The sequence below is a fragment of the Aphelocoma coerulescens genome, chromosome 4A, assembly GCF_041296385.1.
Source record: "Aphelocoma coerulescens isolate FSJ_1873_10779 chromosome 4A, UR_Acoe_1.0, whole genome shotgun sequence".
Taxonomy (NCBI): domain Eukaryota; kingdom Metazoa; phylum Chordata; class Aves; order Passeriformes; family Corvidae; genus Aphelocoma; species Aphelocoma coerulescens.
The window spans coordinates 20415819-20430291 of record NC_091018.1 but is presented as its reverse complement, the minus strand read 5'-3'; the positions used below and the strand labels follow the sequence as shown (position 1 = coordinate 20430291).

Here is a 14473-nt window from a genome sequence, read left to right as displayed (position 1 = left end):
GTGGAAATATTTTATTTGAAGGAATGTCTGTTTTTCCTCAGCATCTCGAGACTGATGATGCCGATTCTCTCATCTGAAGTTGCGTTTTCCTTTCTAAATTTACCCATGTTCTGTGAGGAGATGGTGGAAAAAGATTTTTTAAAGAAGAAGAAAAAATCCCAACCAAACAAAAAATACTTAGTGAGGGAATATTTGAAATGTTCTTGTGTATAAAATGGTGTGTACATGTTTTCTTGCACGGAGAGGCTGTTGTTGGGAATGCTGATCCGAAAACAAATAGGGAAGGTTAGGACATGTCCAAGCTGCTTTAAGCAGAGGGGTTTTACTGAATCCCATGTTTTAGGAATCATTTTTATCCCTCCATGGGATAAAAATTTATCCCATGGTGGTGAATTTCAGGATGAGGTTTTGAAAGCTGCAAATATCCTTGAGTTAACCAAGGCCAGAGGTTTTACCCAGGAAATCTTGCAAGCAGGATCTGATGGCTTCAGTTGCCAGTGGGACCAGGAAAGGGTGGCCTGGCACGAGGGACAAGCCAGGGTCTGAAGTCTCAGGGAATTACTGGCAGCTTTGACATCTTTAGACAAGGAATGTCTGAGCAGAATCTTAGGGGAAGATTCTGATCTCACGGCCTGCTGCAAATCAGAACTAATCCCAGTCCCTCTGAGATGTGTTCCTGTGTAATTTGTGGGAATGTGGGCTTGACCGAGAAGCCTGCCTTGGTCTGTTGCCATGTGTGAGTCACTTCTTTATTTTGTAACCTGAATTCCCAGCATATAAACAGAGCCCGAGAGGTGCTGCCCACACCAGTCCTTTGAGCTGGAAATGGCTCCGATTTGGGGCTTCCACCACCTCCTGCCGAGCCCTTGCAGAGCCTGGCAGCTGTCCGTGTTCTGAAGTGTTCCCTGATGTTCCAGCTCCATCTCCCCCTGCTCAGCATCATCCCCTCGCTCGGAGTGAAACCCCCTTGGATCAAACCAGTGCCATTTAAAGGCAGCAAGGCAAACCAGCCCACGGAGGGACTGGAGCAGCTTCAGAGGGGGCAGCCAGAGCCCATCCTGGGTAACCTGTGCTGCTCGCTCCCCTCGCTGCTCCTGCCCTCTGAGGGAGCTCTGGCCCTCAAAGGTTGGTGGGAGTAGCTCCACACACACAGAGGGCAGGATTGGAAAGAGATTTCCACAAAGCCCATCATTGCCAGCCCCAGCGTGGGCAGGGCTGTGTTTGCACCACTCCGAGGTGCATCCCTGCCTTCCCCTCTGCTCCTGTTCCATCTCTCCTGCCCCCACAGGGATCCTGTGAGCCCGTGGAGCCCTGTGCCACCTGTGCCACTGTGCTCAGCTCGCTGGGCTCTGCTCCTGGGCAGGGTCTGGGCTCAGTTTCCATGGGCACGACCCAGCACAGCCTCTCTGAGCGCCCTGTACGGATGATGTGGAGATGGAAAACAGGTCTGTGCCTCAGCACACCTGGAATTGCTCAATTTTATGCCTTTTCACACAGCTCTTGAACCACATCAAAACAAAATGAAGCAGCAATCACTGCAGCAGCTCAGGCTCCCCCTCCAGCCCTTCAGCAACACTTCCCTACCTTTCAGCCCAGTTTTTTCTGACAGGAGGGAGGTGATGGTGGCTCCCATTCCCTGGGTAGAGATCTGTGGAGGTCCCTGATCCAACAGTGGGATGTTTGGCACAGGACAGAGCCTTGCTCATCATCCTCGATGGGATTGAACTTGCTATTTAAACAGATTACTTTGGTTTGCATAGATATTTCTACCAGAAATTCCCATGGGGTGCCACTATGGTAGCTTCCAAGAGTATTGAATTTCCATGAAGGGAGAAATACATAATTTTGAGAAACATAATGAGCATTGTCCTTTTAAATTTATTCTCATTCCTGTTATTTACGGGTCCTTTAAATCAAGACTTGCTGCCCTTAATTACGTAATCTGTAATCACTGGCCTCAGCCTAATACTGCGTTAGTGAATCCAAGAGTGCCATGAAAGGAAGCTGCCTGTGACCAACAAAGTGAGGACAGCCTGATGAAAAATCCTCCTGGGAAAAAAAACCATGGCAGGGAGTGAATCGGAGCCTTCTTTTTCCTCTTCTTCCTTTCCCCCCCTGCCCCCCAGCAACAGAAAGTACCAAAACTGATCCTGTTGAAGAGGACAACATTTTGCAGGCGTTCCTTTTTGTGATCTCAGTGTAGCCCCGGGTGCTAATCATCCTGTCAGTCTCTAATTGCAGAGCATCGGTGTCAGGCACAAGAGAGCCCTGCTGGCTCCCTGGGAGCTGGGAAAGGGCACGAAATCCCCTCCTGGTGCCCAGCAGGGACAGCAGAGGGCTGTGTCAGGGTGGGCTGGGGTGCAGCAGGGACAGCAGAGGGCTGTGTCAGGGTGGGCTGGGGTGCAGCAGGGACAGCAGAGGGCTGTGTCAGGGTGGGCTGGGGTGCAGGAGAGCAGCTCCGGTGGGCTGTGAGCATTCCCGAGCCCGGGGAAGTGTCCAGCTCCTGGCAGGGGGAGCAGCTCTCAGTGCCAAGCCCTTCCCTGATATCCTGGTGCTCCCAACAGCATTTATTTCATGACACTTAAACCTCCTCCCAGCTGCCCACTACAGAGTGTGGTGGTCACTGCAGCAGAGCTGGGGAGCTGGGGAGCCACATCTTTCCCAGGCAGCAGCAGCAGCAGAGCTGACCCTGTGCTGTCACAGTCAGGAGTGGCCTGGGGACTCTGTGTGTCACTGCAGGGCTCGAGGGAGCTCACAGCCAGCCCGGATGTGGGTGACCTTCTGCTCCCATTACTGCACATGAAGGACTGGGACAGCGTGAAGAAGAGAGGAGTCAGCTTGCCTTGGGCTGCCCTTTGGATGCAGCAGGATGTGCACTGAAGGGCCTGGATGCAGCTGGGGAGGGCTGAGGGGTTTTGTTAGAGACTTACAGGACAACACTCAGGTTGGAAAAGGCGTCAGGGCTTCTCTTGGCCGCTCTGCTGCTGTGCTCTGCTGAACGTCTGCCGGTTCAGGGCAACTGAAAGTTCAGCCTCTTCCTTCTTCAGCAGGGTTTCTCTTAGCTTACAGAAGGATACAGATGATCCAGCCTCTGTAGGAGTTGGGAAAAAATGGAGAAGGAAAAGGAATTTTTTTCCTGGTTCTGTACAGATTTGGAGGCGTGGGACTGAGAGAGACATTTGGGGGAGTCTGCCTGGAGCACGGATCGAGGCGTGCTGGGGGAGCCAATGTCCCTCTTTGCCCCCCACCCTGCTGCTGCCCCCTGATCCCCTCAGTGGGGACCAGGAGAAGACAATCTGTGCTGTTCCGAGAGGTACAACTGTGTCAGGACAGGAAAAGCCTTTGGAGGTTCAGAGGTTCTGCCCTGAGGCTCGGCTGTGGGAATTGGCAGCCCAGGCTGGAGGAGCAGGGCAGGACCATGGACACGGTGCTCTTGGCCAGCCACGTGCCCATCCCAAACTCTTTGCAATCTATATTTCCCAATTTGCTCACCCCAAGTGGGAAATCAGCTATTTTTAGCCTATAGACTGGATATAGAAATTGTTTTCCCCACATAAGAAACGCAATACAAATCCCATCATTTTGGATCTGGATGTTTTTGGGTTATGTTGCTTGCAGGGACTACACAGTTTGGATTCAGCTAATCAAGTAGAAGTGTTTACAGAGCCCTCTGTATGTCCTCAGGCTTCAGATGCTACCACAGGAGTAAAAGACAAAGCTGGCTTTCTATTTTTAGCAGCCAGCCTCTCCTAAGCTCGCCCCCTCTCCTAAAGCTCCCATCCATAGGCTTGTGGGAATCTTCTTCATAGAAGCTAGCCAGGAAAGCTCAGAATTTCTGGAGCTGGTGTGTTTTCTTCAGAGGCTTCTGGTTCTAGGGCTCGTGTCCCCCTGAGCTGTGGCAGCAGCACACGGGTCCCGGGGCTCTGGCCAGGCTGAAGTGGGACCCTGCTGAGGCACTGTGGGATCCCAGCCCATCCCATCTCCCTCTGGGTCCTGGGGAGTTACCCTCAGTAGCCCCTAGCACTGCACAGGCACAGAAGGGAGGCAGGGAGGTGGATAAAGCCCTGGCTAAGGCGGTTTGGAAGTCTGTGCTGCAGCTTGGTGATGCAGTGACTTAATGAAGCTGCTGTTGTCACGGGGCCCGGGGACACAGGCGGTCGCTCCCAATCAATGCTGAGAGGTTAATTACACATTCACCTGAACAGCAGTTTGAAATCCTCACCACGGAATCAGGAGTGGGGGGGACTCTGGGCTGCCTTGGCACCTGCAGGCGTGAGCAGCACCAGAAGTGTGTGTCTAGCTACGTGCCCCCCATGGCTGGCTGAACCTTTACAAGCTGTTTGCTGGGATTTTTGGGACTCTGTCGTCCCAGAAATCGGTTCCAGCTTGGCGTCAAAGCCAGAACTGCAGTAGTTCACAGCCAAAAAGAAAAAAAAAAAGCTCTTCTCTGACTTGCTCCTGAATCCTGCTGCTGAATCCTGCTCCTTACCTTTCAGCTGGAGCCATCCCGCCTCCTTCCACGGTGCTCCGCCGAGATGCCCACAGGGCAGGTGGTGGTGAATTCACCCATTTTTAATAAATAGGTTTTAATTAACTTTTTAAAAAGTCCAGCTCATTCCAATTAGTGGAGGGTGACTGCATTTGTTCTCTCAGAGAGTGGGAGAGAGAGCGCTGTGTTTTCAAGACCATCTGCTCACGAATCCTTAAAAAAAACTCGGGAGAGGAAAACAAGCGTTAGCCGGAGGCAGGGAAGGGTGAGGGCACTCTGGCAGCCAGCAGGGAGGCCTGGCCAGCCAGGGGGGGCTGGGGCTGCCATGGGAGCCGGGGTGGTCCTGACAGGATTTTGGAGCTGGGGAACTCTAACGAGCTGTGAGAGAAGGGACTGGCAGTGCCTGGATGAGTGGGAAGAGCGGCAGCAATCCAGAGGGCTGAGTTCTGCCAGCCTCAGAGGCGGGGAACTGATATCCCAGAGTGCCCCAGGCTTTCGTAGCTGGCCGGAGATTTCAGGAGGGGAATAGCTTTGGGATGCTGCTTTAAAGGGAAGGCGTGCAGGGAATTTGGTGTCTCTGGGGTGGGCAGCAGGAAGGGGCTTTGTTTTCCTGATGCCACCAGCACCTGCAGCAGGATCCAAGGGTCTGGGGGTACCTGGAGAGGGGAGTGGGGAGAGGGGACAGTGTCTGGGGCAGCTCTTTCCCCATCGCAACGTGAGCCATAGTGACCATGCTTCAGGTGCCCACACTTCCTCAGTTATTCCCCTTCCTTCAGAATTATCCCCTAATCCCAGTTTCTGGTCTGAAATCAGATGAGGTGGCTTTGACAGCTGCAGAAGGGTTGGAATGTTACTGAATTGCAGCTTCTCCCCATCCTGCAAAGACAGACTTGTCCAGTGCAGTTGTCTCAGCCTCGTTCCCTGTGCCCTCCAGGGAGACGATATCTTGGACCGCAGCTCGGAGCTGATCTACACGGGAGAGATGTCCTGGATTTACCAGCCTTATGGACGGAACCAGCAGCGAGTTTTCTTTCTCTTTGATCACCAGATGGTTCTCTGCAAGAAGGTAAGGACACAGCTAAGGGCATGCTGTGGGCAGGCTTGCCAGTCCAACGTGGTTTTTAGGGCACAGTGGCTGTTGGCTGCACGTGCAGAAGAGGATGTGGAGAGCCCTGAGGAAGGGCAATGCACATGCTCGGCGTGGGGAGCACACGGTGATGGAGGGATTTTTGTGCTCGTAGCAAATCCAGCCTCCACTTGCTCTTTTCATGCCTTTATCTCATGTGCCCCTGGTTTGGCTTGTTGCCTCCCTTCTCGTTTTAGGATTTGGCTGCAGTGTATGATCTGGGATTAGATAGCCCTGCAATTCCTGTACGAACTACAAAACCTGGCACGGGGGCTGACAGCCCAGTTGCTGCATTGAGATGGTGATGAGCAGCAGCCAGGCTGTGCTGGGTGTCTGTGCTGGCGCCTGGGGAGAGGCTTTTTAAGCCTCATCCTCCTGTCTGTGCCGTGCTGGATTTCACAGGGCCCCTCCCTGCCGTGGAACCCATGGAGAAGGTGGGCGGGCAGTGCAGGATGCTGCTGCTGGTGTGCTGTGGTGTTGATAGCAGCAGGTGAGCTGTGATCCAGAGAAACTGTGTCCAGCAGCACTCTTGTGCCCCTGTGTCCTGCTGAGGTGATCCCAGCTCACTGCCAGCACGCCTGTGTGACACGAAGGGACAGAGCTCATCAGTCCTGGGTGCGACAGCTCAGGATTTGCTGTCACTCCCTGCAGCCACACAGAACTGTGCAGGGCGGTCCCTGGGAGAGCACAGGGCTGTGTTCCTGTCACAGCTCCTGGGCTCAGGACAGGCTGAGCCTGGCACCCTCCGAGGAGGAAGGGCGTGGGTGGGGGCGTGGGCGGCTCCTGACTCAGCGCGGCATCACTGCCCCCTCCGCGGCCTGGGCACTGCAGTGGGTGGCACTTTCATCTCCTGAGTCATGGTTGACTGAAATTCTGCCTTCTGGAATGCCTGTGCTTGTTTTTCCCCTCCTCGTTGCTGTGCCTTTCCCTCCCTGCCCGGCCCTGCACAGAAGCAGCCTCAGAGCAGCAGTGAGAGCTGGAAGGAGGCTGGAGGTGCACAGCTGGTTTCCTGTTTAATCCTGACCTCCTCCTCTTTGATCGTGACCCTGGATTTCCAATTCAGAAGGCAGCATCCAGTCTGGCTTGGACTGGGTCTGGTCCAGAGAGGTATTGAGCATTCCCTTAACTCTGGGGAAATCAGGGCTGGGGATTTCCATGGTCATCAGCACAAGTGGAGGGTGGTCAGCAATCCACAGCGGGCTGCTGGGGGCCTGCAAGGTTCCATCGATGTGCAGACAGCGTTAGTGGGACACTGTCCTCCTCCTTTCTGCATTTTGGGGGGTGTGGAGATGCTGCACAAGAGGTGCCTGCGTGGAATGCACCTTTTTTGTTGGACACCTGGCCATGGCATTTCTGTGAGGGGAAATAACTCTCAGGATGATTGTTCCTGTCATTACCCCCTGGTTGTTACCTGCTTTTCACGTCTGCAAGACTGGGAATTCCTGAATGCATTTCCACGGCCACCTTGTCTTCAGACAGAGACCTGGGTTGGGAAGATGAGTGATTACCCAGGGCTGCACTCAAACATGCTTGGCAGATGTTATTTCCACCACTGTGGGTGTACTGAAATCTTTCTCCCAACAAGGAAAGCTGCACTAAGGTTTCCAAGGGCTGCAGCAGGTGGAAAAGCTGACACCGTGGCAGGCATCTCTCCCTGCTGGCAAACATCTTGTAAAGTTGTGTGGGATAATTTTCTCAAAAATAGTTTCCAAGCTTTGCAGATAAATCTCTTTGGCTTAGATTTTGCCACCAGAGACAGCACTGGTCACTTCCTGACATCAGCACTGAATGTTTGCCTGGTGCTAGGAAGTGAGGAGTTTGATCAGATGAAATGGCCTTGTCAACCATTTCAGGGTTCTACAAACTGAATGCTGAAACACCAGCTTGGATGCTACAATTCCTGATCCAGAGCTGCTGGGAGAGCTCAGAATCCAGGTTTTCCTTGCAAAGCCAGGTAACTTTCAGCTGCTGGATTAATGTCAAATTCTCCCAATGAATTTCTGCCCATGTTTCTTGAGCCACAGGCTGGGACACTGCTGTGTGCATGAGGACAAAGTGGTGCCTTTTCCAAAGAGTTGGTTGGATACCCTAACACAGAGCTGCCTTTTGGGAAGGCAGAAGGGAATAGGCTGGGCAGGAAGCAAGCAGGGCCTCAGTGTGCCTTGCCATATGTGTATAATCAGGAGAAAAAAGCCTATTCTGGGATGCTGGCCGTAATTACTGAGAAATGAAGGCAATCCTGGCTGATGGTAACACTCAAAGATGTTGCCTTAAAGGCACAGGGTCCACTTTCCTTATCACCCTGAAGTTGAGAGAGTTTGACACGGAGATGCTTCAGATTTGCAAATCATGGTACTTAACATCCAGGCCTGTGACACACAGCGTTAATTATGATCACTTTGGGGATGCTCGAGGTTCTTAGCAGATGAAGATCTTCTTTCTTCTGTTCTGGGTAATAATTTGAATTCCCCCGGCGGCTCCAGGGCGCTGTGGCATGGGGCTGGGAATGACAGTGTGAAGTAGGAAGGGTTAAGAAGAGTTCCTGCTCTAAATTCCACTTTTCTTTCACCAGTAGCTGAGCAGTCCTTGGTGGGGCCCCGTGTTTAGCGTTTTCTGACAGCGCAGAAAGATCAGTGACTGCATGAAGCACATTTAGTTTTCTTTTGTGCTTTTTACGTGTCTCTTGTAATCAGGAGGCAATGCGAGCTCCAGCTTGTGGTTTATTGCTATTGCTGTGTTCTCCTGAGCTGCCTGAGCAAAGCAGGTTGGATGAGAAGCAAAATGAGACCAGTTTAATAGCAGTAGCCAGCCAGAAATAGCCGTGCTACAGGAGATGGAGTAAATAAAACAATCCTGTCAGACTCCACTGCGGTCCAGGTTTCCAAATGGGAAGATAAAAAAGACGTTTCTGAGTGCTTTCAGTGGAAGAAGGTCTCGTTCCCATGTAGGTTCTGTTGGAAACACCGAGGTAATCTCTGCACCAAAACAAGGGCCCTGCTTTTATTACAGGCTAAAGAGGGACTGTGAGACCAGCCAAAAATCTTGTTTGCAAACACAGAGCAGTCCTGGGACAGCTCTTACTACTTTAAGTGGGTTTTTGACCCACCAGGAACAGTGCTTGACTTCAGCAGCACCTCCCAGCTCTTGCCTTTTTCTCCCAGTAGCACAGATCTCCACAAAGTGCCACGTTTTGGGTCAGGCCTGGGCCCAGCCTGCAGCAGGGTGGGGAAGTGGCTCAGGCTGGGTTTCAGCAGCTCAGGAGAGACTTGGTGCTGCCCTGGCAGGCAGAGCCTGCGGCTGCTGCTGGAGCTGGGGTGGTTCCTGGGCTGTCCAGTGCAGAGCCAGGAGCTGGACTCCGATGATCCTTGTGGGTCTCTTCCAACTCAGGATATTCCGTGAGTCTGTGAGGTGGGCATGGAGGTGATCAAAGAGAACACAGTGGCTTGGTCACAAAGTGTGAAATGAAGGTTTTAGAGACCAGTGTTTCCCCAGCCCCACTCACAGAGCCCTGTGGCTCTAGCCCAGCTGGTGCTTTCTGCAGGCAAGAGGTTTCTGTGGGATCACGGAGCATGGAAGGGAAGTTGGATGTTTCATCAGTCCCCTGGCCAGCAGATAGCCAAGGAAGGCAAGTCCAGCGTTCAGCATGGTATAGATTAAAACCAGTTATGAAACAGCACTCCAGCTTTCAGACGGGTATTCAAGGGAGGAAAACATTCCTGTGGATGGTGCCACTGCCTGGAATGCTCAGTGAGCCTTTGGAGGGCAGTGCAGGTGCCCGTGGTGTGCCCTAAGCAGTGTCACAGGGGATGCGTGCTGACCCAGGACCTGCTGTGCTTCTACTGCCTGGGGGGAGCACAGAGGGAAAAGCAGAATCCAGAGGGTCTGGAGGAGCCAGCAGGAGGAGTGCTGAAATCCAGAAAGGGCTGAATTTAGAGTCCTTCACCATCTGTGTGGTTGTCTGGGCAGGGATCAGGTTTCGCCTCCTGTGGCCATACGGATTTGCAGGATGCTCTGCAAAACGCTCCGTGCCTCACTTACTGCTCCTGGAATTGCAGTGGGTGTAAATTTGGCCCACAAGCGAAAAAACCTACCCCTCCTCTGCCATGACCTTTCATCAGCACCATCTGAAGCCCCTGTGAGCAGCTGGGGAGGCCAGCAGAGTGGAGTGATGTGGCTGCACAGGGGTTTCCCATCTCCTCCTGTTACAAGTCCTTTGGAAAGGCCCTCGCCCTCAGCTCGCTGCTCTGCAGCCAAAGGGATTTGGCTGGGGTGGAACAAGGCACCAGAATGCCACCGGTGTGCCACCGAATCCACGGAACAAAAATAGCATTTCCCCACAAACGCTCGCAGCTCCCGTCCTCCCCCTCTCGGATCCCACTCTGCAGCTCCACGGAGCTGGCGAGGATGAATCAAACGTCTCTTCCCAAACTCGGGAGACAGACAGTGCTGAATAATTTGGCAGGGATCTGCCGACCTCCCCGGCACAGCTGTCCTTGTGCAGGAGGAGTTACATAAACTGAGAGCGCCGGCATCTCGGCTCCCCTGGGGACGCTCCCAGCAAGTTTGGGATGGGAAGCGAGTGGCTGAGGGGGTTTTGGGGAGGTGGTGTTACATCCCCCTGTCCCTGATAGGATCCATCCCTCAGCTCATTCCAGGCTGGGCTGAGCAGATCCCGTTTCCCTGCTCCCGAATGCCAGCTCAGTCCCAGCTGAGTGTCCCAGGGCTCAGAGCAAAGCTCACAGGCTCTGGCATCCAAACACTTAGCAGGGCTTAGATTTATTTTGTTATATCGAGAATATTTAGGACAAAAACCACTTCATTGAGCTTTAGGGTCTCATTTGGGCGGAGGAGAGGCCCAGAGTGGTGCTGCACTGAGCTCCGCTGTGTGTCACTGTCAGTGTCCCACCTGAGCACAGCCCACAGCAGGGTTAAATTAAATGTATAAATGGTACAGAAAACGGTCCCCTTGGTGTTCATGGCAAGCAGGCTGGGCTGCTTCCGTCAAAGGGTCTCTTTAAGGTAAATTAGACTTAAAAATGTAGGCTCGGAATCTGCTTTTAAAAAGTCGAAGAACGTTGAAGCCCTTATGACCAAAGATACCCAAAGACATGGCAAAGTGGCAGCGTGCCATGCTCTCATTGCTCGCGGCAGGCAGGGCAGAGGGAAGAGAGAGAGCAGGCAAGCAGGAAAATCAGGACAAATTTCAGGAGTACACTGGAAAACTCTGCTCCTCTGCTCTGCTGTCAGTGCCCAGGCCAGTGGGAAATCACAGAGAGGGCTCTGAGACCCACCCACGCCTCAGTGCAAGAGGCAGCTCAGCCTCTTCCAAAGCTCTGCCTTTCCCAAATCATGAGCTGGTGTTTGGGTGCAGTTATTGTGAACCCTGGCTTAGTCTTCACCTAATTCCAGCACCAACTGTTCCCATGGCAGCTGCTCACCAAGGGCAGGGCTTGCCGTGGGTGGCTCTGTGTCCAGCCTCATCCTTGGCTGGCTGCTCTCCCTTGGAACCTGGGGAACACTTCATCTGCTTCTCAGGGATTGCTGCTTCTCATCCCTGCACAGAGCCCCCAACAACCCCACCCTGGGCATCCCTGGCAGCGCTGTCCCAACGCTCCTGGAGCTCTGGCAGCCTCGGGGCCGGGACCATTCCCTGGGGAGCCTGGGCAGTGCCCAGCACCCTCTGGGGGAAGAACCTTTCCTGATATCCAACCTAAACCCCTCCTGGCCCAGCTCCAGCCGTTCCCTGGGGCCTGTCCCTGTCACAAGTGACGAGATCAGAGCTGCCCCTCTGCTGCCCCTCGGGAGGATGTCAAAGACCTCAACGAGGTCTTCCCTCAGTCTCCTCCAGCTGAACAAACCAAGTGCCCTCAGCCCCTCCTCATAAGGCCCCTCCAGAGCCTTCCCCATCCTCATGGCCTCCTTTGGATGCTCTCCAATGGCTTAAAGTCTGTGTTATATTGTTGTGCCCAAAACTGCCCCAGCTCAGGGCAGAGCAGGACAATGCCCTCCCTGGCCCAGCTGTTCCTGATGCCCCCAGGACAGGGATGTCCCTCATGGCTCAAGGGCATTGCTGATGTCCTGTAAAGCTGGTGGGGATGGAGTGATGATCCCCATTGGAGGAGCCCCCTGTTGCCTGTTCCTCCTCCTCCCTGTGCCTCTCAGGGCTGGAGGGGCTGTGCTGTCCTTACTGCCCACAGGCCTCCTCTGCCTCCCTTGGCTCTGCCAGCTCTGATCCCAAGGCTCCCAGTGCTGAGCTGTTCCCACACAGCTTTGAGCTGTTAGAGATCCACCACCAGAGCCCTCCAGTGCGTCTCTCACTGATTACTGACAGCTCCCCCTTGATCTGCACGATAAACAAATGTCATTATCTTACAGTAGAGGTGGGGAAGGGCTGAGGGACAAATCTCACCTGGAGCCCCAGGAGCTGCACTCACAGGGCCTGGCTGCATCCATGTCCTTGGAGCACATAATTCCTCCCCGAGTCATTTTGAAACTCCTTTGCCATTGGAATGTGCAGGGTTTGATAAACGGGAGCACCAATAACCTACATATGCAGTGAGGAACTTGTAATGGATTATTCTGTGGTTGGCATCTCCTGTCCTGTCAGCTCCAAAGAGGGATCTAATGACTCACGGCTGGAAATGGCTCTTCCTCCATTTGTGTTTCACGGATGATTTGTTTTACGCATGAGAAGTCGAGTGTGACCTAGCACAGAGTAAACCACAGCCCCGAAAAAGGCACCATCCTAAATCCAAACCCTTGCTTAAGGCCTCCCCATCCACCCCTGCACGCCACCCACTCAGGAGTTAACAGGAGGAATATGAAACTCCTGGAATGCTGCACACGTGGAGTGAAGGTCTGGGACCAGGCCAGGTCCTCTCAGGTGCTCGTTTCCTCCTCGGGTGCTCTGTGCTGCTGAAACCCTCGAACAGCTTTTGGTTGTGATGCCATTTTGCACTGGTGACTGCAGATTGCCCTCCTCGGGATTGTTCTTTTTCCCCTGAAGTGTCTCAGGAGGGCTTGACCCTTTTCCTGTCCCACAGACAGTGCCAGTCACAAGGAGCTGTGGTCTAGAATACTGGGGCAGAAAAGAAGTTAGAGATTAAAACTAGAGAGCAGGAGAAGCAGTCCTGAAGACCAGGAGGAGTCAGAGAGCCGCTGAACAGTGATTTCCAGGTGCAATCCTTCCTGCAGGTGTCTGTGTCCACTACAGCAGGAGCACAATTCATTGTGGGAGCCCATCCCAGCTTCCTGGTTTTCCCATAAAGCTCAGCCTTGCTTTCCTTAAGATGGTCACAAAGATTTTTTTCCTTCCAAGTGCAGTTACATAAAGTCACCTTCCCCCTTCCAAGTAGGAACAGTGATGGGGGGTGGGAGCAGAGGGGGTGGCCCAGGCAGGTCCCAAGGCAGGGCCAGCCCCGAGCGTGGCCGCAAACCCCAGCACAGCACCCGGGGAGCAGAGCTGTGGGGGGCTTATGTAACGTGTCAGAACTTGGCTTTGTGCTCCCATCAAACCACTTTTTTAGGCTTCATCTTTTCCTTGTGAATCCTTAGTACAGATTACGTGAACAGACTGCAGAGCATTATTCGGAAGAGCTTAATTAACCTCAGCAAGGGGAAGAAAAGGAAATCATAGAAGCTGTAGGGTAAAAAAAGATCATATTTAGACAAATAAGTGCAAATGACCCAGATGCATCAATTTCCTTTAGAGCCAGGCAAGGCAGGCTGGATGCTGTGCAGAGGCTGCAGGTCTGTGCTGCTGCTGCTCTGCTGCCGTCCCGCTCCCACACCGCCCCAGGTCCCTGCTCATCCTACCTGCTCCCATCCCTGCTCCATCTGTCACCTCCCCTTAGACACCACCCAGCTGCAGCGCTGGGAAGGACCCCAGGAGATCAGCTATTCCCTTTGCAGGATTAAGCATACTCAGATCATCTCTGATGGATGTTTGTCTAACCTTCTTTTGAAAATCCCCCAGGAATGCCGTCCCAAGACTTCCCTGTTTTGTCTGTTCTAGGGTTTAACTACTCTTCTAGATAGAAACATTTTTTCCCCAAGATTCTAATCCTGTTCTCCCTTGTGGTAAATTAAGCCAAGGCACAATCAAAATGGAGAATAATTGGTCACCAGCCTCCTTAGAAGAGGAGCAGCTTTCACACACTGGAATACCAACAGCACATTCCTTTTTAGTCATGGCCTTTCTAGATTAAACAGCTCCATTTCTTTGGCCTTTCCCCACTGATAAGGTTTTGAGAGACTTTTTTTGGGTTTTTATTTTTATATTTTCTTGCTCTTGCCTGATTTAACTACAAGAAATAATCTCATGTGACATTCAGACTGGCCAGTGCAAAGCAGGCGATGGTCGTCCTGGCTGAGCCACGGGCAGGATAATAAACAGTTCCACATGAACCGAGCCAGCATGTGAACAAAGCTATATCCTAGAGGTTAATAATTTCTTCCTAATTCTCTCATTTATCCTTGGGATAACCAGGAGCAGGAGCAGCAGCTGCCATTCCTGTCCCCCACAAAGCCAGAGCTCCTCTCAGCAGCGTGGCTGCTTCCGTAGCAGACAGATCTCCATTTTTGTGCACGGATCTGCTTTGTCCTCCTGCCATGCTGTACTTACACCAGGCTGGTGGAACAAGCCATTTCCCTCCTCAGCCTCACAGCTGCTTTCCTTTATCTCATGTTTGCTTTGACTCCACTGGGAAAAAGGCTAGAACGGTGCTGGGCAAAGCGAGGATCAACAGGTTCACGTCTGAGCACTGCTGCTGCACCTGGCAGAGAGCACACAAGCAGCATCTCTTCATGGCCTGTGTGCTCTCTCAATTTCTATCCTCTTGTCCACGTGCATAAAAAGC

General features: G+C 52.9%; 1 protein-coding gene across 9 annotated transcripts in view; it reads left to right on the top strand.

The window, feature by feature from the left end:
* The window catches only part of ARHGEF9 (Cdc42 guanine nucleotide exchange factor 9), a 193059-nt gene that overhangs the window by 164185 nt on the left and 14401 nt on the right, over positions 1–14473 (top strand). For all 9 annotated transcript variants that reach the window (XM_069015708.1, XM_069015709.1, XM_069015713.1 and 6 more), the window contains one exon: positions 5424–5555. In XM_069015708.1, coding sequence (XP_068871809.1) covers positions 5424–5555 — 132 coding nt within the window. The remainder of the gene's footprint in view (positions 1–5423; positions 5556–14473) is intronic.